At 34.1% G+C, this 26,145-nt stretch overlaps 6 protein-coding genes and 1 pseudogene across 7 annotated transcripts; 3 read left to right on the top strand and 4 right to left on the bottom strand.

Annotated features, from left to right (window-relative positions):
* Positions 1-309: 309 nt before the first annotated feature.
* Positions 310-1,728, bottom strand: LOC110225080 (NDR1/HIN1-like protein 6). 2 transcript variants are annotated; one of them, XM_021013787.1, is made up of 3 exons: positions 1,517-1,728; positions 625-1,420; positions 310-498 (listed from the first exon to the last, which is right to left on the bottom strand). In XM_021013787.1, exons 2-3 carry the CDS (start codon positions 1,407-1,409, stop codon positions 480-482), a joined length of 804 nt encoding a protein of 267 aa, XP_020869446.1. In that variant the 5' UTR covers positions 1,410-1,420; positions 1,517-1,728; the 3' UTR covers positions 310-479. The 2 variants fall into 2 exon arrangements, with proteins under 2 accessions (XP_020869446.1, XP_020869447.1); XM_021013788.1 differs by having other exon boundaries at positions 625-1,416.
* Positions 1,729-5,073: 3,345 nt separating this feature from the next.
* Positions 5,074-7,732, top strand: LOC9328126 (phosphatidylinositol 4-phosphate 5-kinase 10). The gene is made up of 10 exons (XM_002892018.2): positions 5,074-5,165; positions 5,436-5,655; positions 5,740-5,902; positions 5,983-6,093; positions 6,206-6,393; positions 6,474-6,565; positions 6,647-6,694; positions 6,790-6,882; positions 6,994-7,132; positions 7,223-7,732. Exons 2-10 carry the CDS (start codon positions 5,513-5,515, stop codon positions 7,524-7,526), a joined length of 1,281 nt encoding a protein of 426 aa, XP_002892064.1. The 5' UTR covers positions 5,074-5,165; positions 5,436-5,512; the 3' UTR covers positions 7,527-7,732.
* A 1,114-nt stretch (positions 7,733-8,846) lies between these two features.
* On the top strand, positions 8,847-10,090 carry LOC9325429 (hypersensitive-induced response protein-like protein 1). The gene is made up of 5 exons (XM_021013406.1): positions 8,847-9,307; positions 9,378-9,510; positions 9,588-9,679; positions 9,762-9,861; positions 9,949-10,090. The coding sequence occupies exons 1-5, from the start codon at positions 9,119-9,121 to the stop codon at positions 9,993-9,995; spliced, it is 561 nt and encodes a 186-aa protein (XP_020869065.1). The 5' UTR covers positions 8,847-9,118; the 3' UTR covers positions 9,996-10,090.
* A 1,261-nt stretch (positions 10,091-11,351) lies between these two features.
* LOC110224962 lies at positions 11,352-12,337 on the bottom strand (annotated as a pseudogene).
* A 270-nt stretch (positions 12,338-12,607) lies between these two features.
* Positions 12,608-13,572, bottom strand: LOC9328125 (probable desiccation-related protein LEA14). The gene is made up of 2 exons (XM_002889318.2): positions 13,233-13,572; positions 12,608-12,871 (listed from the first exon to the last, which is right to left on the bottom strand). The coding sequence occupies exons 1-2, from the start codon at positions 13,436-13,438 to the stop codon at positions 12,622-12,624; spliced, it is 456 nt and encodes a 151-aa protein (XP_002889364.1). The 5' UTR covers positions 13,439-13,572; the 3' UTR covers positions 12,608-12,621.
* Positions 13,573-16,142: 2,570 nt separating this feature from the next.
* LOC9325428 (1-aminocyclopropane-1-carboxylate synthase 2) lies at positions 16,143-18,860 on the top strand. The gene is made up of 4 exons (XM_002892016.2): positions 16,143-16,573; positions 16,694-16,825; positions 17,057-17,217; positions 17,485-18,860. Exons 1-4 carry the CDS (start codon positions 16,403-16,405, stop codon positions 18,509-18,511), a joined length of 1,491 nt encoding a protein of 496 aa, XP_002892062.1. The 5' UTR covers positions 16,143-16,402; the 3' UTR covers positions 18,512-18,860.
* Positions 18,861-20,836: 1,976 nt separating this feature from the next.
* On the bottom strand, positions 20,837-23,183 carry LOC9328124 (heavy metal-associated isoprenylated plant protein 39). The gene is made up of 3 exons (XM_002889317.2): positions 22,930-23,183; positions 22,158-22,233; positions 20,837-21,593 (listed from the first exon to the last, which is right to left on the bottom strand). The coding sequence occupies exons 1-3, from the start codon at positions 22,933-22,935 to the stop codon at positions 21,142-21,144; spliced, it is 534 nt and encodes a 177-aa protein (XP_002889363.1). The 5' UTR covers positions 22,936-23,183; the 3' UTR covers positions 20,837-21,141.
* Between the last annotated feature and the right edge of the window lie 2,962 nt (positions 23,184-26,145).

Below are 26,145 nucleotides of genomic sequence, written 5' to 3'. Positions count from 1 at the left end.
CGCGTTCTCCTACCTACAATGATCATATAAAATGCTCTTGTTAAAGTAGCAGAATTAACAGCTTTTGTTATTTCATTAATTGATAATTCTGTGAGTTGTGCTACACAGTATTAATTATTTCACCAATTTTTAATTTTACTATTGGTGTTTCTATTTTTTGTTGCCGTGGATTTTCATTAGAATCAAATCAAAGTTAAAAGCGTATAATATTTGCAGTGTCAACTCAAAATTATGAACTAGAATCATCATTTCGTACTAGACAAATAATATTACATTGCAGTACAATTTGGGACTTTATCCTTTAACAAAAAGACAAAAACATATTGGAACTGTTAAATGCCAAAGACACAAGACAAAACCACTAACAATGATCATATGCATGTGTGTATAACATCTATATATATAATGAGTGTGGATTAAAATTAGAACAATGCCTGCATTAATACAAATTCCCGTACGCTAAAACGACACCATTCGCTTCATGACCGCAATGTGATCCTGCAATCCAATCAAACAGCTTCGTTAACATTTTGCTAATAATACGACCGTTATGCTTTATTTACCTTTTGCAATGATTTATTTAGCTAATATATCTATCAAATTATCTAGTTTCGAGCTACGTACCATTTCAGCAATTTGATGGTGCATTTGGCCATTTGCGAATCAAGGGTCTGTAATCTAACGCCTCCGCATCTGAGACTAACGCCCACAGCAACAATCTTGCGACTGCCCACAGCCAATCCTACCTTCGTTTTAGCTGTCACTGTCACCAGCAGCTTCTTACCCTTCAGCTCTGCCTGTAGCCTCTTTGCCGTTGGATCATCCACCTGTCGTTTCGTCACCCTCGTTGGGACAATCACAGCCGTCCGATTTCCTGGCTTCTCAATAAAGCCTTTGACTTTCGTTGACCTTAGGTTAGTCTCAAAGTCTTTCTCTCCGAGAATCACAGCCACGTCAGCATCTCTGTAATAAAACGTTAGCTTTCCGTTAGGGTTTCTGAAATCGAGCACCGCCGTTGTATCCGCCGTCAAAAATGACCATCCGTCGTCGGAGTTTCCGTCGGAAAAGTTGAAATTGCTGATTTTGAATGAGGCTAGGCGGACGACGGGTAGTTTCGGGCTGTACCAAAGGAAGAAAACCGCCACAGCGATGAGAAAGATGAGGAGAATCACGGCCAAGAAGATACACACGCAGCAACAGAAAACGCGGCAGAAACTACACCGCCGTTTCTTCTCCGGGTAGAGTGACGCCGGATGGATAGGCCTTGGACGGCGACCTGTTCCGGAAGGCGGAGCTGATGGTTGATTCTGTTGATCACGAAACCCCGGTGGTTTTTGGAGTGCTGGTTTTAACGGTTTCTCAGCCGCCATTTCTTCATCGCCAGCGATGGTTGGCCGCTTTTGATCCATGTTAACCCTAACTAAAACACTTAATTAGGTTTTCAGAATGAAAACTTTTTTGGGAAGTTTCCAAAAAATGACAGATTTATGAGTGAGTGGTTTTAGATTCTACGTACCAGCAACAAAGAAAGAATCTATATGATTAATTCGAAACTGTGCCCACGTCGTTACTTCAACATCATGCGTGCCGTTTGGATTTATGAAATGCAAACGGCTGAGCGTTTAAATTCCAGTTTGCTTTTCTTGTGTTGTACGTAAGTGTCTTTTGTGATGACACAATATATGGACCGGTCGTTAGTTTAAGGTAGTGACCACCATGTATTGAAAAGTATACAGCTCGTATGTTTGACCTCTAATATTTTTTTTTTATAAAGTTCTGGCTAAAATGTGATTGTATAACTATTATAGACAGAGGCATGCAACAACTGATGATTATGTGGATATTGTCCCTTTTAAAAATGAAAGAAAATATATGCATTTATATGAAAAGATTCCCATCTACAAAATATATGATTGATAAAAATTACAAAATTGTAAAGCTACCGACCATCCGTCATCCCGGAATCGATTTCGGAACAAAAAATAATTTATTGGGTGAAACAGGTTAGAGTATTTGTCTGTTTGATTGTTTGAATACTAGGATCGGACCCGCGGTCCACCGCGGGAGAATATTGGTTTACATACGTTGCGTTTAATATTGTGTGTGTTTTTCAGTAGAACGAATCGTGTAGTATACTTATAAATATTCATAATAACGAATTGTAGAGAAAATGTAAAATTGTTTATAAATATACCCATTGTTTTAATTATGATTTACAAAATAGAATTTTGTGTTTTAAAATTCTAAAATTAGACGATTCATGGGAATTAGAGCAGTCAAAATAGGTCAAAAACCGCGGGTCGAGCCCACATCATCTCACTATGGGGCAGATTTGGGAAAATATATTAAACCCGCAAATAAGCGGGCCACATGGATTAATTCGCAGTGGGTCATAGGTTTAATCGGGTTTCATCCGCGGGTTGGCGGATTAGCCCGCATATTAGTAAGTATTGATAAAATTATAATTTATTCAACATGTGGTAATTTAAACAAACTTTTAATAGTATTTTTATTTATTTTAGTAGTATTTTAAATTTTGGTTATTTAAAATTATTTAAACAAAATCCATGGACAATCCCGTAAATCCGCATACATTCGCAGGACGGGTTTATATTTCATATATGCTACCCGCGGGTCGTGTGGATTGACTAACTACAAGTCAAAATATTTTTTGTCTATCGCAAAACGGACTTAACGGGACGAATCAACTCGCTTTGACAGTTCTAATGGGAATATTATTTAGTCATACAACAAAATGAAGTTTGGACATAGGAATAATAGAATATGTATCTTATTTGTTAGATGAGGGATTGAAAGATGAAATATAATGATTAAAAATTAATTATTATTTTTCATGATTCAAAAAATTTAATAAATACTTATCATCTTGTAATTCTAAAATCATATTCAAGAAATCTTTATAAATTGAAAATTAAACTTCTTTGGTAAGCTATAGGTATGAAAATATCATAATTTCGATTTAATCTAATTAAATTAAAATTAGTTACATGGATTTCATATCTATTTAATTTACACGACCAAAATAAAAATATCTATTTAATTTACACGACCAAAATAAAAATATAAATTTAATTTATAAAACAGATGGGTTATTTGTGATAAATTTTCTAAAAAATTTTAGAAGCAAGTAAAATATCTTTCAATTAATGATAATTGGCTAAAATGAGCGAAATTAATGACAAAAACGTTGATTGTTATGGAATTAGTTCCAAAAATATATGAACAAATTTATTATACGTAATTAATGTATAATATTGTTTGGAATATGCTTTTATTATTAGTTACCATAAGTACAATCAAATTTTATTTGATTTCCATAAATATTTGATTTTAATTCGATTTTTCATTATTAATTCGAATTTATATTCCAAAAAAAATTCAAAGATCCGATTTCAGAATTTCGGGTCAATTTTCTGATTTTAACCCGACCCATTTTCATTTGTACTTCTCTTTTAATGGGATTATTACAGGATTTGCCCTTTTTGGGCCACCATTTTTTAATTTTGCCATTTTGTTGATTGTCTTTTGGATATGCCATTCTCAGCATGATGAAATGACAGAATTGACCTTGACGCTGGTGAATCGTTTTTGGGGGCACAAATGCATAAAGCGGTGATGAATCTTCTAATCATCTCCTCCGTCACCACCACAGCCATTACTTCTGATCTTCCTCGATTACAGATTCTGCTTTGCTTGGATCTCTATCTTCTTCTTTTCTACTAGTAATTACCAAATCTTCAAATTACCAAATTCTCAAACCAAAAATGATAAAAATGCAGACTATAACACAACAAACAACACATAAACATGGCCTACGAGGGGATATTAAACCCTAATTACCGCTATTGAGGGGAACCCAAACCAAATATCATAAAAATACATGATTACCCATAAGACATGAAGCAAAAATCAAACGAAAGAGATAAAATTACAAAATCTACAATCATAAACCACCAGCATAGGGACAAAAATAATCAAAGAAGCCATGAGTGACGTCCGATCTCGAGCTTCAATTTGATGAAGAGCTTAATGGTGGCGTTGATCTATGCGGGAGGATTTGAGAGCTCGTACGAGGTTCACCTTGGCTTCAACGGAGGAGGATTTCTCCGGTAGCAATTGGTGGAGAGATGGTTCAGTGCAGCCATTGAATTTGAGATCTTCGGCAAAGGGACGAAGATGGGTTTCTCTCTCTCCAATTCTGGTTTTTCTCGAGAAGAATTATTTTTTTTTTTAATCGTAAATCAGTGAGTTATGTGGGCAGGACGAAATCGTCATTTCAGTTCACTAGAAATGGCAAATCCACAATACAATCATAAAAATGGTTTGTTCAACAAATGCCATCCCAAAAAGTCCATAGCCGATAATTAATTCCTCTTTTAATAGTATAGAGATAACAAAAAGTAACGATTCCATAAAATTGGGCATTAATAAACACATGACAAGATTATCACTATGCAGATACTGGCAGGCGAATAATCTAAAAATTAAACTTTCGATTTGTCTATTTTTAAGAGAAAACTATAACAAGGAATCACATTTTTAATGTTAATGTGTTAGGAGTTGTAAAAGAAAAAATAAATAAAAATATTAATGTGTTAGGATTATGTGAATTTTTAACTAAAGATCATCCCGTCCCTCGTCGGTAAATGAAAACATGTCATCGCCGTCACGTTTAAAAACGTGAGGGAAGCACGTCCTACACTTTGCCACATGTCGACTTTCAAGGGACATTAAAAACCCAACGGTCCAGATTTCAGTAAGTTGAACTACAACGTATGACCTTTGATTGGGCCGCATTTTTTCGTGGGCCTTGTGTAAATCTATGGGCCTTCTGAGTAATAATATAATAAACAAAACGAGTAAATAAAAATGGTAACGGAAATAAATGAAACAGAACGCGGGAATTGGTTTTTTCCGTCTTTGAAAACAGAGGAAAATGAGTTGGATCGAGCGGCGAACTTCGACGGCCAAATTTGGCAAAAAACCATTTTTTATTTTTTTTTTATTTTCCCTCTCAACACAACAAATAAAGAAACAAAACACAAATCTTCTTCTTCTTCATTCTTAAAATTTCTCGTTTCTTTCAAAATCCAACGCACTCCTCTTCTTCTTCTCCTCTCTCGTTTACCCAGCTCCTGAAACAGGTACCAACAATCTCTTGCTCTCATTTTTGTTTACCGGATTTTGGTTTATGCGAGAATTAGAACATGATATAAATTTGTGTTGGTGTGATCAATTATTGTGTCTGGATTTTCGATTTCTAGCTAGGGTTTTGAGCCGATCAATTTTAGGGTTCTCTGTTTTCACATTGCTATGATGTCCCTCAAATCGTTAATTTTGGATCTAGGGTTTGAAATATCTGCGGATGTTATGTCAATCTCTTATTTAAAAATGTGGGATTCTTTCATCTATAGGAGTATACAAAAGATGTGGGCATAGATGAGATTTGATATCAGGAGAAGTTGAGAGAGAGAGAAAGGTTAGTTTGGAAATGTTTACGCGGGAGATAACAGCAAAGGACGTGAAAGCGACTGAGAAAAACAGGATTCGATACTCTTCCAAACACATTAAGCATCTTCCACCTGGAACCATTACTGAATTTGAATGGAAGGATTATTGTCCCTTGGGATTCAGGTTCTTTTCTTCTTCTTCTTCGTTTTTCTCTTTGTCTTTGAGGGTTTATCATTGTCTCATTTGTCTCTGGTTCTTTTCTTGCAGACTTATACAAGAACTTGAGGATATTAATCATGATGAATACATGAAGTCTATCTGTAATGATGAGACATTAAGGAAGCTTTCTTCTGGCAAAGTTGGTAACATGTTCCTTCTCTCCAAAGATGACCGTTTTCTCATCAAGATTCTCCGCAAATCCGAAATCAAGGTACCAACTTCACTAATTGTTACTGCTAAAATATGTTATCTTCTATCATCTCATTTATATATCAATCTTTTAAAATGTAGGTAATACTAGAGATGTTGCCTGGTTACTTCCGTCATATCCATAAATACAGGTCAACCTTGTTGTCCAAGAATTATGGAGCTCATTCTGTCAAGCCTATTGGAGGTGTTAAGGTATAACAATAAAAGACTATATAGTGCCATTGTAGTGGGATTAATCTTTTATCTCAAGATTGGCTTTGAACTTTTACTTAAAACTAAAGTCTCTGTTTTTTGCTCTGAGCAGACATATTTTGTCGTCATGTCGAACATATTACAGTCGGATGTTTTTATGAATAAGGTCTATGATCTAAAGGGTTCATCACAAGGTCGGACTAATAAGAAGATCAAAGTGAGAGATAAAACCATTTTGAAGGATATAGACCTTGATTTTTGTTTCTATGTGGATTCTTTGGCTAGACACCGCCTCATCAAGTGAGTTTTTCCTCTGTTTCTATCTTGATTCTTGTCGTAGAGAATGATTTAGATTCTCAGCGGGTTTTTCCATCACGCAGGCAAACAAAGCTAGATTGTGAACTTTTGGAAGATGAAGGCATAATGGATTATAGCTTAATGCTTGGTTTACAAGTGAAAGGCTCGTGTCATGGTGAGTTAAGCATCTTATGTTTCTCTATTCTTATCATTAGTAATAATAAACAAACTTCATAGCTTTTCAACCGCCCTGTAGGTTCAATTGATGAATTAAGCCCGATATACGATAGCTTCACATCGAGAGGTAAAACTCTGCCTAGCATTCTTCTTCTGTTGACTGTAATTAACCAAGAAATAATATATGAAATGGTACATAACACTTTCTGGTCAATCTTGCAGGCTCTGTTGACAGCAATAGCTCTAAGTTTATGAAGACAGCTTCAAACTCTCCAGATAGATCTTCTACAATGTATTCATGCACGCCGAGCAGAAGTAATCTTTGAATCCTTCCCTAAATGATCTTCAATTTCTAATCTAAAATACTATAAAGAGAAACCCCCGTCGCGCCATAACATAGGAATTTTCTTCATTTCATTTTTATAGATTCAGTTGATAGTGAGAACTCAGTGGATAAACAATCAGTAGCAAGTATTAGCCCTAGTCCAGCACCAACCAGCGCTTCTGATTCTCCACATGGAAGCATTGTTTCCAGAACAAGTCTCACCAACATCTTCCAAAACAGGTAACCAATTTTAAGAATTCCATGTCCTTGTTTTCAAATTTACACTGCCAAAAAACACAACTAGGGTTTATGAAATGGGCTTTCGTGCAGCTCAAGCACAAACTTCGGGATGAAGATACCAGGACGAGCACGACGGATGGGGAGAGGAGAATCAGGGAGTGTGGTGGGGAAACACAGCAGAGGAGGAGGAGAAGAATGGTACGATGTGATATTGTATCTTGGGATCATAGACATTTTCCAAGACTATGGTGTGAGAAAACGCATTGAACATTGTTACAAGTCAATTCAACACAGCTCTAAGACGATCTCAGCCGTCCATCCCAAGATGTACTCTTCTCGTTTTCAAGACTTTGTCTCTCAGATCTTCTTACCAGACGAAGATCCTTCTCGCTGATACTAACTTCCATGTCTTAACATTTCTACTCAATTATATTCACTATTTCTATAGCTTAGCCAAAGTTTGTTTGTTTGTTTGTGAGCAAAAGCAACCTCCAATTTTATTTTATTTTTTCTTAACTTTGGCCTAGGTCCAGGGCTCAAATTTCATTTATTAACTTATTTACATATACATCAAACAAGTGCAAACGCTTGCTCTATCAACTTTATGCTTTTTTTTGGTTAAATTATAAAATTTATGCTTGATAAAATACTGAAATTTGTATAGTTTTGCAAGAAAACCAAATCGTGTTCGTGATAGGATTGTTGTATATATATAGAGAGAGAGAAATATATAGGGTTCCAGTTCCTTTTATCTCAAGGTTAAATGGGATTTTATAGTTTTGTTTCTTATTCAAATTATTTTTTCCTTATTTATTGAAGAACCTTTTCCAATTTGAATTAGATGTATTTTTACTTCCTATATAAAGGAAGCACTTGTCGATTTTTATGTCTCACAATCTGCTCTTCTACAATGTATTCATGCATTCCGAGCAGAGGTGATTTCAAAATTCTCACTGAATGATCTTCAATTTATAATCTAAAAATACTATAGAGAGAATCACAGCAACAAGAGTCCAGCACCAAAGGCAAAAGTCCAAAAGCATCTGAGGAAAATCTACTATGTGAAAAAACTTTCTGTTTCTTAAACTTGGTAATGATCCAAGCCGGAGCAGTTCCATAACCTTGGGAAGCTACATTCAGAAAGAAACATACTTGAGATCACACTTGTTGTCCGCTCTCAGATTTCGGAAGAAAGAAAAAACGAACCAGGGGAACAGAGTTGATAGCACCGACGAGAATCGAAGATCACCAGCCTGCAACAATGATTCATCCTCCACTGTGAACTTGTTCAGTACTTGAGCTTTGTGCTTGTGCAACCCATTTCTCGAGTCTGCTCTCGATTAAATTAGAGTGGAAGTTTGGTTAACCATACTGATATTACAGATTCTAGATAAACCGGAGTTAAATCTCACCGACCAGACCAGACTGAAATTAGAAATTTCAGACGAACCGGAGCGAATTCCAGTAAACCAAGTTTCAATTTATCTAACCGGGTATTCTAACAGCATCCAAACTTGAGACGGCGTGGACGTTAACGTTAACGGAACACGTGGAAGCATCGCAGAGAAAAAGGAGACAAAAGCAGAAGCCCAATAAAGCCCATCAGGTCGAGCCCAGCAAGCAACAGCTCTCTCTCTACTTCATACCAAAAGCGTGTGATGTACGGATGTTTGGAAGAGGGAGAGAGAGTATGTGAATAACTCCAATTCTTCATTCATATTACACTGTCTTTGCAAATGGGTTCTTAGGGCTCACGTAGATAGATGTTGTTGTTTAAGAGCTGAAAAACATTGCAGAAATATGGTTTGCTATTTTTTTGAATGATTGTGTCTTCTTCATCTAGTTAAGTCATGTTTGTCAATATCTGTGTGAATCTCACTTTCCCTTTGTAAAACAAAACAAAGATCGATGATTTGATTTCTTTAGAGTGAAAAGGAAAGGATTGAAATTTTTGGATTTTTGTTGTAAAAAATTGTGGAAAACAGGATGGCTAAGTTCTTTGGTTGCATCCAAGTTGGAGAATACACACGTGCAATCAGTGAAAAGAGAGGCAAATTCCATAAGGAACTCAAACCTGGATGCCACTGTCTTCCGTGGTTTTGTGGTTACCGAATCGTTGGTCGTGTCTCAATGAAAATCCAATACCTTGTGGTTAGGTGTGACTGCAAAACAAAGGTATATATATGTTGCTCTCTGCTCTCTTATGAGAATTTTTTTAAATCAAAATCTCTTTATTTCTTTGCAGGATGATGTATTTGTCACTGTTGTGGCTTCGATTCACTATGGAGTTTTGGATGTCCCTGATAAGAACAATGGAAAGAAGGCATTTTATGCCCACAGTGATCCAAAGAGCTTAATTGAGGCTCATTCGTTTAGTGGGTAGTAAATGTCAACACCTCTGTGAGAACTTTGAATGTCTTAAGCTAATTACTGATTCTTAATTTGCTTCTTCTAGCTGTCAAAACCGCTATCTCCAGTTACACTTTTGATCAACTCTTTGTGAAGAAAGACGACTTGGCTGTTACTGTTAATGAGAAGCTAACTGAGGTACACTGGCCTTTTTCTGTTTTTGGAGGAGGAATTAATCATCAATTTTTTGTTCTCACTGATCCTAGTTTCTTAATTTCAGAACATCTCGGCTGATTACGGATTTGGCAACTTCAAAACGCTCGTTCTCGATATTGCTCCAGATGAGTACGCCAAACGAATCATCAGATTGACAAACGCAGGTTACTTCTGATTTCGATTCTTGTTTTCTTTTGTTGGTCGTCAGAGTAGAGTTATTTTTCTAAGTCTTTTTTTATGGTTACTTGTAGCTCCCAAGATGGCAGTGGCATTGACCGGAGCAACGTTTCCAAAGTAGGATCAAATCACCCAAAAAAGAAAGAATCGAATTTTGCGTTAACTACAAAACTTTTTCTTTGTCGGCAATGGTTTTTGATATTTCATCTTATGTCAACTATGGGCTTGATTGGTTCTTCCGCTAGCACCCGCCTAGCGGTTGTTAGCGGTCGGTTGCAGTTGCTAGTGGTTAGTACCAATCATAGAAACCGCTCCACACCGCTTCGAACTGCTCGAAATCGCTGGATTTCAAAAGCTCCTTCCCGCAAGCGTTTGCGGTTGCGGGCGGTTGCGATTGGTGTAAAAAAGGAAATAAACTAAAAAAGGAAAATAAATAAATTAAAATATATATCATCATGATTTATATTCACGTTAATTCTAAAAAAATAATTATTATTTAACTTTAATTTTCTAATATAAATAATTATTTTTGTTTTCAATATAAAAATTTATATGAATAATTATTTATGGTTTTTAATCATTAATCATTTTTAAAAAATTTATACTTTTCATAACTATAGTTTCTGGTGTTTTATAATTTTTTATAATCATATATTAAATTTATTTTGGTAAATTTTGGTTTAACCGCTATCGTACCCGCTGATCAACCAGTCGTAAATCTCCCGCAAACGCACCCGTTTTCAACCGCTAAACCAGTCGGTCAAAACGCTAAAAAACGCTTGAAACCGCAACCGCCCGCTTCCGCAAACTCCCACAACCGCAACCGCAACCGCTGCGTTTAAACCAGTCAAGCCCTATGTATTCGAAAATTTTGCAAAACAGTATGATTTAGACATTACGATTTACGAATATTCAGAATGAATTAAATCCGGTTAACCATACAGAACCAAAATGGAAACCAATAAATCGGAACAAAACAGAACATCTGTATCTTTTGGTTTTCATCTCAAACCAAATTGAATTAAGATTTGCCTTGGACTTGGTTTGGGTTTTATGCAACTTACCAAACCAAAGTAAAATTTAAAAAAACCATTACTGAAATCATAAACTGATTTGTCCTCCAAACAGATATAACATGATCATATGATAAAATGACTCTAACCCGATTTATGAAACGACAACAGATAATACCTTGAGTGGTTAATATTTAGTCATTTTATCATTCATATACCAAAGTATTAAATGGAATTGTTTTATTTCATTCTACATATATGAATTTAATTTCATATGATTCCATTATTCTATGATATTATCTATCTAATAACATCCAAATTATTCTAGAATTCTGGTACAAACCGGACTAACACGATTGATTATCAATGGTTTAACTTTTGATTGAATAACAAAAAGCAACTGATATATCTCTTCTGACATCAGTTGGAATTTAGAACTGTTTTTTAATTCAACAAATTGTAAATAAGAAATTAAACAGTCATGAGTGAAACGGGACAAATCAAAGTTGTTTGTGAAGATAAAGAAAAATAAGATAAGAGAAGACACTTATTATCATCATATTAGTTTAATGCAAAGAAAATAAATTAAAAAGCCAAACCACTCTTGCAAAAAAGCAAATAGACCAGTGCAAATGAGGTTGTGCGATGAGCACTTTGAACCTTAATCTAGATTGCAATATATTAATCACCCTGAATAATTCATCAAGTCTTGAGATATCTCCGAGGATTAGTACCAAAGTTAATGGAACAAAACTACCATTGTCGATAGCATGAAAAAATAAGTACATCAAATAGTGATCAAGTCTGATATCTCCTGAAAGAAACCATACATATATCAACAAGACATGACATGTACAAAGGTTTAAGGAGAATTAATGATAGTTTAAAGAGTGTAAAAAATTACCTGCGGGGAGGAAACTGACAGGAATCGCTTCAAAGACATAAGGTGTAATCTTCACAGGACCAAAATAACCATTTTCCCGAAGGACCTTTTTGATGTTATTGAAAACATCACGATCTTTTAGAGTAGCAGGGATGGGGCATCATTCATTGACGTCCCATAACACGGATATATTACCCGCTGTACAAAAACGGAAAACGCATAATCAATTAAAAAAAAAAAAATGAATACAATTGATTATTTTACTATTAACAGATCCGCTGATTTGAATCAGATCTACATAGGTGGATATTACTGAATCAGATTGATGGTTTTAATTCATCGACGTAAAGTATATAATCCAGATCTAGACAGTTATCAAATAGGCAAAACAACAAGCAGAGCTAATGCTTCTTCAAGGAGATATAGGGGATTAGAATCTACTGGTTGGGGAAAAGGTGAAGGCATTTTCGAATTACATCTCTGGCTGCGGATGTTCAGCGCTTAATGAATTAAATCTTGTTAACCAGACCATACAGAACCAACATAAATCGGAACAAAACGGAACATGTCTTTTGGTTTTCATATCAAACCAAATTGAATTAAGATTTGCCATGGATTTGGTTTCGGTTTTATGCAACTTACCAAACCAAAAAAAAAAACCATTACTGAAATTGCAAACTGATTTGTCCTCCAAACATTTTTTTAATAACATGATCATATGACAAAATAACATTTTTATTAATTATAGGCAAACCCAACTTATTTTTTTTTTTTGATAATAACCCAACTTATTATTACATTATGATCATCACCATCACAACGAACGATGTGGTCTTATAGGTTTAAGTAGATCAGAAGAAATCTTTAAAAGTAGGAAGCTTGATTTCGCCCTTACTAGAAATAGGGATAGTAAATTCCCCGACAACAGGAAGATCAATGGTTAGACCGATTTGGAGCTCGTAGTCAATGTCCCAGTCCACACCAACGTCTCGAGCCAGGTTAAACAGTATACTATACGGCACAACCATCGGAAAATCAAGAGCCGTCATGCCATTAGCTTTCAGAGAACCCGGGTCCGGTATCTTTCCCTTTCCAATCTCCCTATTTAAATTTTATCATTACATATAATTAATTAGCAAAGATTGTGTTTGATTTACAATATAAGTACACTAAAGGTAAACGAAAAGAGACAAACGCTAATTATGTGTTGCACATCTAAAGCGAACCAAAATTTGTTTATAGTTAGTTTAGCCGGTTTTAGTTTGATTTATTTAAAAAAAAAAAAAAAAATCAAACCGATTCATAAAACGGAAAATCCAAATAACGGAGCATAACCAAACCAAACCGAGTGACCATCTCTAACAATTTGATTATAAGATTCTTTTCTTTTTGATTATAAGATGATCTTATAATTTATAATGTATGAAACAGAATCAAACGACGGGGGAAGTAGGTTTTTTACCTGCCGGCGCTGTGGAAAGTGAAACTGATCTCGCCGATCGGAATCGAATGACTGTAAGGATTGGTGACGGAGACTTTGGCCAAGTACTCGACGGAGTCACGGTTCACGTCTTTAAGGTCAACGTCCGTAACTGAACCCTCCGGTTTAGGGATCGTGGTGGCTTTATCCGCCACGAAATCCTTGGCTTTAGCTAGCAAGCTCGCCATAATAACTCTTCTTGTTAAATCTTTTTTTTGCTTTTGCCTCGATGTGATGATTTTGTGGGTATGATATGAAGTTTAACTTGGATTATATATATAAACGGATGGGATTACGATGGTTATATGATGTCGGTAGATGTGAATGGATTACATTTTATAATGGTTTGAGTACGTGTGAGGGTTTTCGACGAGTGAGAGTGAAAGCGTGGGTTATACGTGTCTTGTGCTTGATTTTTTCGTTACATGACAACAATTATTATTATAAATAAAAACTTCGTCTCAAAACTATATAGTATTATCTAAAATAGATATTTTGTTGGCAGTTCTAGCTAAACTAGATAATTACATTTTAGATAGTCACAATAAATTGGAAAGTATTATTACAAAAATAAAAGTGGGGAAAGTATTCGCGTAAGGAATAAGATGCGCAAGGGATTAATGGACCGACCTTGTCCGCCCATATGCAAGTCGGTAGATTGTAGTAATATTCCCATGCATCGCGGTACACTATATGGACAATGACACGTATTGGTATGGTTTTTCTGATGGATAAAGGTCAAACTTTAATGGGCCACAGGACTTAAGCCCAGAAAAATTCGTAACTGGACTTTGAGACTAGCAAGTAAAGGGAGTGACTCTTCTTCTCTTAAAACAAAACTTTGACATGATCACTGTTTAAGTCGTGCAGGCATGACACGTGTTGATTGATTATTAGTGGAAGGAGAATGGATGAAGCGTGTCCAATTAGTCGACAGCTGCGGAATGGAAAAGCTGAGTCAGCATCTATGTGGAGAAGTCAAACCTCCGCCTCGCATGTTTGCTTGTTGTTTTGACTTATTGACCATTCAAAGCATGCTTTGACTTTTAGTGATACAAAAATTTAATAGTTTAAATCTGCAAAAACCAGATTATATTCACACTATTACAGTCTTTAATTAGTGATTGGTTCCACAATTTTGAATGGCGGATTGTATTTTACTATCAAAAAACGTACCTTTTGTTTTGTAAATTTTTAAAATCAAGTTATTATTTATTGGCATGTATAGTTAGGGAAAATGTTTCAATTGAACATGTACGTGTGCATAAGGAATGTAATACCTAAAACACTATACGAACTAAATTGTTATATATGTGATCAGTGAATCAATAAGACATTAAAATGATTGAAAATTTGGAATGATATATTACCAAATCAAAACTGCCGAAAGCACATGTGTCGGTGTTGGTAGTTGTCCGGCCAATTTGTATATACGAACTCCGTGTTCAGTGTTTTCTAGTGCAAATTATTTTCTTCCATTTCTTTTATTCATTATCTATTTCTAATTCATTAGATGTTTCTTACCTGTATTTACCATGATTCATGAGACACACACAAACTATTTACAGAAAAAGTCCTTAGATAAAATAATATATTCACAAAGGCAATATGTTTTCAAACTTGGAGAAAATATTCATTTAGGACTGTCTTGATTATTTCCACAAAGAGATTCGTAGGATCCCAAAAACAATGGGATCGTGGTTTTTGTTTGGAAAGTGTAGATGTAACAACTCCAAATAGCCAAAAGTTGAAATTATTGAGATTTTATGTCTCCCCTGTAATTAGGTTTTCCAGCAATGCGTGCTTAAAGAATACTTAGAATATTGTTTGAGACTTTAGTTATTGTTAATTTGTGTAATCCGACATTAATATACGTAGAGCCAAAATCAGATTTTAATATCTTTAGTCTAAAGACATGAAGCAATGTTAAGAAAATTTAAAATACCTTGTTTTCAAAGACAACGATTATAATAAAAAAGGAAGATCTGAGCTTTTGACATTCAGAAGTTCAAAATCAAAACTATGAACAAGTTCTAGTCACGTGGTCGTCGCGTGAGAATTTACGGCTTGAACTGCAAGTAAAATCACGTAGTGCATGTGGGTTGATTTGACCAAACCATCCAAACCCACCAACTACTAAAACAAACAAGATATAAATAACTACCTATCTCACTAATAAATTTCTTCTTACAAATTTTATGGACCTTACATCATATATTCATATATATTCTACTAATTAACATTTGTTGTGGTTCTACAAAACTTAATTATTTTAAAACGGAATTTTGAAATCAAATTCCACAAACACTCAAAATAAATATTCAGTAGTAGTTTATCGATGACTAAAACTAATATTTCTTTACGCCAGTCAAACTTTGGAATTATGTGGTGGACGTTTATATATGTGCATATTACATACCAAATGTTTTATTAAATCAATTTAGAATGTTACAAATTTGTCTCTTCTTGAATAATCTTATACATTTTTTTTCTGTGTGCACCAGAATAATCTTATACATTTTATCTCATAAATCTCTTCCTATTTATTTGTATTCAATCAAATATTATTCTCCACAGCACTAACCTTATTTTTTTGCATGACTTCTTAGTTTAAGGTCAACATATTTCTTAAGAAGTTGCTTAGAAATAGCCTCGGGTTCAAATAAATACACATAATTTTCCCGTTTCCACCAATAAGTCCCAATGGATTAAAAAAAAAAAAAAATGTCCCAATGGATTTTAATAATGCAACGGAAATCAATGCGAAACTATTGGAGTAAGACCAATTTATTCATCGTAATCAACAAAATTCGAAATACTATATGTTTAATACAAGTGAGATTGATGCTAGCAAAAACACAACCACCTTAATTCATCGTTACCAAAATACGTTTAGAAATATTGCTTTGGGTGGAGAATTTTCCTTGGTTTGCTTGTTACTTTTCGCTTGTTTCATCAAATCCTAACTCCTTTTATTTTGGACCCCACATCAACTTTATTTGGTCTCCTCAAGGTTTCTGTTTCAACTCCTATATAAAACCAAATAACTTATATACGTTAATTAGTACACACCACAAAAACTTGTCATAAGATCAAATATTGATTACCCCAAAAAGAAAACAGTTAGAAAGAAGTGGGAATTAAAACAGCAAATGGGTCTTCCGGCAAAAAATAAAGGTGCGATTTTGTCGAAGATAGCGACTAACGATCAACATGGAGAGAACTCAGAGTATTTTGATGGATGGAAAGCTTACGACAAAGATCCCTTTCATCTTTCTCGTAACCCTCATGGGATTATCCAAATGGGTCTTGCAGAGAATCAGGTATAAATTGTATATAATCTAATAAATCTTTTTATATGTTGTTTGTGCATAAACTTCCATGTTTTAGCTAGTATGAACACGTATAGACATCAAATAACACATTTTCTATATAATTGACAGCTTTGCTTAGATTTGATCAAAGATTGGGTCATGGAGAATCCAGAAGCTTCTATTTGCACCCTTGAAGGTGTTCATCAGTTTAGCGACATCGCTAATTTCCAAGACTACCATGGTCTTAAGAAGTTTAGACAGGTATAAATCATTCACTATTCAGATATCTTGTAATCATCAGTGGACATGTTAAAAAAAAAACAAATTTTACATGCCAAGTTAGTATAACCTCTAACCATCACCAGTTGATATGATTTGCATAAGAAAAACAAATTTAGTCATGTTACATTTTTTTTTGTTGTTAAAGATTCGTGTTACATTTAGTAACTTAATTATATAAACTTATCCCTAATCAAAATTTTGGAATTGAAGGCAATTGCACATTTCATGGGAAAAGCTAGAGGTGGAAAAGTGACATTTGATCCGGAGAGGGTGGTTATGAGCGGCGGCGCCACCGGAGCCAATGAAACAATTATGTTCTGCCTTGCCGATCCCGGCGACGTTTTCCTCATTCCCTCTCCTTATTATGCTGCGTAAGCATTTTTTATATATGAATAATCACATTATAAATATAAATTAGTATATGATAATGGATAATGGTTAGGAGAAATTTCATTAATGTTACTTTCACATACTTTTGGGTTAACAAATTCTAAATCAAAATGTGTTAATAGTATTAGTATCAAGTTTTGACTCTTTCGCCAACTTTTATCACACGTGTAAGCTATATCAGTTCAATTGCGGTTTTAATTCAACGAGTTAGCTCATACGTGTGATAATTATTTAATCCTTTTTTGCAGATTTGATAGAGACTTGAGGTGGCGTACAGGTGTCGAGATAATCCCGGTTCCTTGTTCAAGCTCAAACAATTTCAAATTAACCGTTGAGGCCGTGGACTGGGCTTATAAAAAGGCCCAAGAGTCCAATAAAAAAGTCAAAGGTCTGATTTTGACCAACCCATCAAATCCACTCGGTACGATGTTGGATAAGGACACACTCACGAACTTAGTCCGGTTCGTCACGAGGAAGAACATTCACCTAGTCGTCGACGAGATCTATGCCGCCACAGTCTTCGCCGGAGGAGATTTTGTGAGCGTTGCTGAGGTGGTCAACGATGTGGACATCTCTGAAGTCAACGTTGACTTGATTCACATTGTCTATAGTCTTTCTAAAGACATGGGACTTCCTGGTTTTAGAGTCGGGATAGTCTATTCTTACAATGACTCGGTCGTCTCTTGCGCAAGAAAAATGTCGAGTTTCGGACTTGTTTCGTCTCAGACACAACTCATGCTTGCTTCGATGTTGTCAGATGATCGGTTTGTAGAAAATTTTCTTATGGAAAGCTCGAGAAGGTTAGGGATAAGGCATAAAGTTTTTACCACAGGACTCAAGAAAGCAGATATTTCTTGTTTGACAAGCAACGCAGGTTTATTTGCGTGGATGGATTTGAGACATCTATTGAGAGATCGTAACTCGTTTGAATCTGAGATCGAGCTTTGGCATATAATCATCGATAAAGTTAAGCTCAATGTGTCTCCTGGCTCTTCCTTCCGTTGCACGGAACCTGGATGGTTTAGGGTTTGCTTTGCCAACATGGACGATGATACTCTCCACGTGGCGCTTGGACGAATCCAAGATTTCGTGTCTAAGAACAACAACAAGATCGTCGAGAAAGCATCTGAAAATGATCAGGTAATCCAGAACAACAATGCTAAAAAGCAGAATTGGAGGCAGAGCAATCTCCGACTAAGTTTCCGTCGACTTTACGAGGATGGTCTCTCGTCGCCAGGGATAATGTCACCACACTCACCTCTTCTCCGAGCATGAAATCTTAAGGCATAACGCCTGAGAGATTGGATTAACTCGTGTCCTCGTTTCACTCCAAGTGTTAATTAATCTATATTTAGTAAGTGGTTAAGTGGATGTTTTTTCTTTTATTGTACAATTGGAATAATTCAACTTCGACAGTAGGGTTGTTTTTGACTGCCAGCTTTTTTCCTGGAGTCAAATGGTAACTTTTAAGATTTGGTGTGTTTAATTCTGTTTTTTACCGCTTAGGATTTAATCGATGGATTGTCCTAGCTAGTGGTGCTGGTGCGTAGCAATTATGTTTTTGTGTGTAATAAATGAAACATTATCTTTTGATAATTTATAACTGGATCGCCATAGTTTTTTAGTTGGGGAGGTTGATAAATATAATGTACGTAATGGAGGATTTGTTAAGCTAATTATTCGATTTTTCTAGACCAACATTTTCTTGATCGCCCAATACGTCACACGTGCATGCCACCATGCCTATCCTTTTTTCTAAAATAATCATTATATGTACTAATTTGAACATTCGATTGCAATTAATTAATGCATGTTATATAAGTTTTTTTTATTTATTTGGAATTTGGCTTTGCCAATAATAAGGTGGGTGATGAAAGATTCATCAGCATTTCAGCTGCACCAAATATGATTAAATTCAACTTATTATTTTGTTACAAAGTGACAAATTTGCTTAGAATAACCGGCTATATATCAAACATGATGACATCTCCATTAATTATTCATGAATCGTCAGCTTTCTTTTCCCTTTTTCTTTGTTAATGATAAACCGTCAGCATATAATATGAGTTTTGGTCCTCTTTTGGTAAACCATTAGCTATTAGTATTCAATTTTATAGATCTCAGATTTATAAATTTATTACGATCATGAAATCATATTATATATACGTGCTATTAAGACTTGGTTAGGTAATTAAGTGTTAAAGATAAGGCGTGCTTTGGGTCGCCTCTTGGTTGATATTGATACTACACACACGAACAAAAATAAAAATAAAGATTATATAAGACAAAAATTAAATTTTGATACTTGGAAATAATGGGTTGATCCTTTTCACACAGATTAATATGTATCTGGATAATTAAGTATATAAATTTGTTTATATGTTGATAGATAGAAGTCTATTTATATTCATCGACATTGTGGTCGTCATCACCAGTCACCACCAATTCATGATCATCAACAGTAATTTACGAAACATGATCAAGTAATATATCTATTCTGTTTGGTAGAAAAAATGACATGGGCAAGGTTTTTTTTTTTGTAGTGATTAGTGAATAATCTTTTTAGTATTCACGGGAACTTATTTTGTCATGTATTTTGTTTTGACCCTAAAAATATATATAGCATAAAATGAAAATGATGAAATACCAAAGTTTTTATGTGAGTTTTCACATGCTCCTTTTAGGTGTCTACCTACCAAAATGTTTTTGACATTTGCATTTGGTTTGAGCCACAACTTGATCTACGACATTTACAATGCACTTGGTTACGTGAAGAATAGATAATTCAATTTATTGAAAATATAGTCAATCTTTCGGTGTCGAAAAAGAAAGAAGCTTGTATGTGGCCATGAATTTTTATTCTTAAGTTGTTTCTAGAATATAATTATTTTTAATATTAAGATATATAAATAAATAATTTAGAACTTCACTTTATGCTATTATTCCCTGAAATAAAGGTACATAATATTTGTGAAGAAAAAATAAAACCTAGAACCATTCAAAATGATTTACCTCTTCCTCTTACAAAATTTCTAAAAGTGACTCATCAGATGATCATGAAGGCCATGCCCTTTCGCTTCGTGCAAAACAGAAGTAAAAATAAATTATCAAATTTTCAGCTGAAATGTTAATAAGCCGCCCAACAACATTTATTCACCTAAACTAACACCCGCATACATTTTCAAATATATTGGCTGCAATAAAAAAAAAAAAAAAGAACTTTGACAATAACATTTTTTATTTTTTTTACTTTGACAATAACATAGTTATGAAATATACGGAGCTTGACAATAACATCGTTATGAAATATACGGAGCCTTAACAAGAAGATGACCAAATAACTTTGGTTTGCATCTAGACACTAAGTCCAAATCCATGTATCCTAGTTTTTAAGCTTTCAGCAAACGTTTACATAACTATGTACTCAAAAACCGTTATTTTTTTTTAATATAATTTAACATTACATTAAAAAAAAAAAAAAGAAGATGACCAAATTATGGAATATCAAAATCGAATCAAAACATTGTAGAACTATTTTTTTTTCAAAACTAGTTTGCAATTTAGCCATTCCATTGGCTTCCAAAAAAGTATAGACACAAAGGCATTCTAATATCACACTTTAAAAAAATTACAAGACTAACGCATATATATAACACCATTATTTACAGATAGTTCCCTTCAAAGTAAAAATTCTAGTACTATCGACGATATATACACAAAACATATCATCGAAATCGATTTAAGGAAATAAATTTTCCCCGCATTATCGAGGAAAAAAAAAAAGCATATCTGATCCCATCCGAATCGATTTATCTTAGTCTAAGATACATCCTGTGTTTCTTATTCTTCATCCTCACTATAGATCGGTCCGTCTTTTCACCAAAATATATTATATTAAAGATTTTTCAACATATAACGCAAGCATTAGGGTTTTCTTCGATGCTTTGGGCGTAGTAATACGTTGTTAGGTGAGGATTATATGCTTTATACGCCTTTACAAGTTCCAACACATGATCCGGTGGCGGTACAACAGGTTGCGGCTGCGGTTGTGGTTGATCTTTCTTCTCTCCTTCCTTCTTATCGCCACCTTCTTTCTTCTCTTCTTCCTTCTTCGGCGCTTCTCCTTCCTTTTTCCCTTCTTCTTTTGGAGCTTCTCCTTCTTTCTTCGGCGGCTCTCCACCACCTTCTTTCTTCGGCTCTTCCTTCTTCTCCTTTTCCGGTTCTTTAGCAGGTCCCACTAGTATGATATCCGTCATCGGCCAATACTTTCTTAGCTTACTTACTACATTTACCGGATCTACAGTTCCGATCACCGTTAATTTCTTCTCCTTCATGTCCATTGCAATGGAATCGATTCCTAAAAAAAAATTAACATGCAACTTGTAACCTTCCATAGACACTTAAGTTTTTGTCCCTATTGATATAAGTTGCAACATTTTACAGACGATTACCAATAAGGAAAGTAAAAAACTTTGTTTTGACACAAACAAATAAAACAATCTTTGACTTATATGCTTTTTCGATTTTGTTGACACCATATGATTTATCAACTGACGGATGGGCACGTATTTCAAAGAAGCAATAGTGGCCTAGATTTGATTTTATTCCAAGAAAATAAAACAAAGAATTTCACAAATAAACAATAATTGAAATATGGAGCAATATTTTTTACCGTACTGTCACTATTGAAAAAGAGAGACACTTCTGTCAGAACAGCTCGTGATTGTTCATCAACAATAAAGAAATTTTAAACATTTTTCACTCTGTTTACACATCCACCTACCAAATCGGAGACTGATTAAACCGGACCGGAAACCATTAATCTCATAGTTGGTTTAGAAGTGAGAACTAAAGAGATCTGAAACTCATTTTTCTGATGTGTAACCAACATTATATAAGATGAGCATGAAAAAAGGATTACCTGGGAGAGTAGAAACAGTTTTGAGGGCCTTTTGTTTTGCCTTATCATCATGCAAATCCAGCTTTAACACAATTTTCTGCAAAATTATTACAAAAGATAAACAAATTAGATTTAGTGATATAAATTTAAAGTGATGTGGACACAAAGATGATATAATCTTTTGTTTTTCTGGTTTTCCTCTCAGGAATTTTGCAGAACATGCAACCTAGAAAAAAGCAATTGAATCACCAAGAGCAACACAGAGTCCAGAGGAACAACAACGAAAAAAAGAAGAGATTTGCAATCTTTATAGAAGATACTAAAAAAATGACTGATATGTTATGTGACATGCATATGTGTATTTGTGTGAACATAGTAAAGAAACAGAGTTTTGCAAAAGCAGAGCATGATCATCATTCAATTTGTGATTTAATTTTGTTAATTATTTATAGTAAAGGAAAAAACGGTATCTCTACAAAAAACAAAGAAAAAAAAAAAGAAAGAAGAATTTCGTTGCAGTTATAGATCAGAATAAGTTAAAAAGTGAGATTTTTTTAAAAAAAACTCCAAAAGAAGCAAAATCACATGTAATAAACACACACATGAAGTAATGCAGAAGGGAATAAATTCAGAGAGATTCATTAATAACGAATAAAAACAGAAAAAGGCTTGTTACTTTCGGATTCAAGATGAAACAAGAATCAAAACCCATTTTTTCTTATAGAAATTATAATCCTAGAAATCAAATCTTGCATACGTGTAAAGAGAGAGAGAGAGAGAGAGGGGGATGGACCTTCATTGCTCTCTGTTTTTTAGGTTAACTTGAATTCTCAAGAATATGCAAAGAGAGAGAGAGATGTGAAAAAGATTTGTCTTTGAGTTTACAAGACAGAGAGAGAGAGAGAGAATTGAGAATAAAGAAGAGAATGAAATAATAGGAAACTTGTGAAGACGATAAGAGAGATTGGACACTGATCGTTATTAAAAAATACCCAAATCCTGACAAATACTGGAGATTAATAGAGAGATAGATAGAGAGAGAGAGAGGGAGGAAAAAAAAAAAAGATAGAGAGAGAGAAAGATGCATGCAGAGAGATCAGTCTCTCAATAATGAATGAATGAATGGTACGAAATAGAGAGAGCGACGAAGAAGAGATCTAATTTCTTCGATTTATTTCATTGACGCGCGTGGTGTCTTACACGTCGTCTTCAAGTGTTGTGTTGTGCCTTAGCGTCATTACTTTCGGTCCTTTGCTTTGTGTTTGTTTCCTTTTTTCTGACCCTTGGAAATTTCTTTCTCACCTTATCCACGTCATTTTTTTCTTTAATGGAATTCCTACTTTTGATAAAATACATTTTTCGTTTTTGTATTTTGGGACACACTCGGGAGTATCAACCAATTTTGTCATTTTCATACAATGGTGCCGAGAGACATATTACAACATCTTAATTAGGTATGCGTACCTATACTTAGTTCGAATAATTAATCCAAATCATAACAATTTATTTTTGACGGTTATGGATATATTAATCAAATAAGTATTTGATTATATGACCTATTTTACCTGGTACATGATAGTCACTGGCGGAGGTAGCCATGATTTTTATATGGGTCATTTTATATTCTAACACTAAATATCCATTTTTAACAAATTTTGTAGGGGTCAATAAGTATATTTCAAACCATTTTAATGAATTTTGCTTCTACAATTATAAATAAAATAACAATTTCTACAAGTTTATATGGGTCAATTGACCCCCATGTGGACAATATAGCTCCGTCCAATATTATGTTTGGTTTCAGCCGAATCCATATTTCTCAAAAATCTATGCTAGAAAAAAAAATAATTCTAACAGTTAATTTATAACATCACCTCTTTATCATTTATCCATCGTTTAATACGAAAAGAATATTTTTAACTATAGTAAAATCCTCTCAGTTTATGGTATACGAAATTGTCTAATAATTGAGTCCTTGCTATCCCACCATCGGTTTGCCAATCCTACACGAATTTGATTCCCTAAATAACGACAAATAATATTCTCCAAGCCCAAACAAAAAAAAAAAAAAAAACACATTAGTAATAATGGGAAACAGCTGCATATTCCACGTGTTTGCCCACGTAGATTAATTTTAATTTCTCTTTAATATTTTACGTCCACGAAAATATATACAAGTGGATTGTGTTTTGGCTTGCGCGTGAGAACACGCAGCAACTGCGAGTAGAGGAAACGAGCCGTGATGAGATTTTGTGTAAATCTGGGCCACTTAGAGTGGAATGTGGGACACACACTACTCTGACGTAAGAAATTCTTAAATATGTATTTATTAGTTTTAACAAGGCGGCTTAATTAGTCAATTCTTAGCCTTACGTTGATCTTACCATCCCCATCTTCTGATCTAGACCGTTAATTCTATTTGAGAAAAAAAAAAAAAAAAGACCATTAATTCTAAGTCTTAGGAGGACTTGCATTTTATAGTTTGACGATTAATCAAAGAGTAAACACAATTTGACCTAAGTACCCATTCATTATTTTATGGTAAACTTTGACAAAAAAAATAAAATAAAATAAAATAAAATTCTACTCCCTCTATTTTACAAAGAGTGTCATTCTACTATTTTTCACATAAATTAAGAAAAGTAAACAAATTTCATTTATATTCCTTATTAATACACTAAATAATACTCTCTCTTTAATTAATATGCTAAAATAGTGAGGTTAAAAAAGAGAATTAATTTTTAAAACTGCATTGAAAACACAAAACGACACTTTTGTGAAACGAGATTAAAATCTTAAAACGACACTTTTTGTGAAACGGAGGGAGTATAAAACACGTTGCTTTATAGTTTGACCAAAAATTGAAATGGTATTTTTGATGGTTTGAATAGTAGTTACAGCTGCTAGTAATGGAGTTGCTTGTTTTTGAAAATTTGAGTCTATTTTGTTAACTTTTCAGTTTATTATCTAAAAGAATTTTTTTAATCTTATCTTAGAAATGATGATGTGCTACTTTTTTTTTTTTGGATAAAAATGATGTGCTACTTAAGAATATAACAGACACTGTTTTTATATGTGGAAACACGTACAATTGGGCACAATATAGTTATCTTAACTATCTTAATCCCCTTTCATAATTGCAAACTACTTCCTCCGTTTCATAAAGAGTGTCGTTTTAAGGTTTTATTTTTGTTTCACAAAGAGTATCGTTTTAGGTTTTCAATGTAAAATTTAATGATTTTTTATGTTTTATGACTATTAGTATTCTGCAGATTGTTTTACTATTGGGCAGATTATGTTTAGGTATATAGTTAATGATGTTTTTGTTTAGAAAAAATAAAAAATTTAATGTTTTCTTAATCTGTGTGAAAAACTCTAAAATGACACTCTTTGTGAAATTATATAAATTAAGGCAAAACAAAGTGTTTTACTAGTTAACTAACTTCTAATTAAGTATAAAAAAACCAACGTCAGCGTAAAATATGATTACGAATTGAATGTTAACTACAAATTACGAAATGTATTAAAAAAAAAAATCTTATGTCACAATTGGAGGATCTAAAATACGGTCAAAATCATACTACATGGTGCAATTAAGTGACATAAAACCAACTAAGTAAACCTCCGACACGGATCTTGAGTTGCGGACATACACATGAATTGCAAAATCTTTATTTCAATTAGACGTTAATTAAATCTTGATGTCAGATTAATCTTATATATGAATTTCCACCTAATTAGAAAGTGAAATGACAAACCCCAATCTTTTCGGTGTTAACAAAAAGAGGAATAAGAAGAAAACATTATAGCCGGCCTATAAATATATATCCAAAGTTGGTCCAATCAATCCGACAAGATCTTAGATCAACGGTGAGAAATCCTCCAAAGGTAAAGTTTCAACGGCTGATACATTTTCTTTCAACCATCGAGAATAAAAACGTCTACTAAAGAACATAATGGCTATGATTAAAAATAATAATTGCCGTACGGTCAATGACCCGAATGAGTA

This window comes from Arabidopsis lyrata (assembly GCF_000004255.2).
Source record: "Arabidopsis lyrata subsp. lyrata unplaced genomic scaffold ARALYscaffold_1, whole genome shotgun sequence".
In the NCBI taxonomy this organism is placed as follows: Eukaryota; Viridiplantae; Streptophyta; class Magnoliopsida; order Brassicales; family Brassicaceae; genus Arabidopsis; species Arabidopsis lyrata.
The sequence above is the reverse complement of the archived record's forward strand: the minus strand, read 5'-3'. Positions and strand labels throughout refer to the sequence as shown.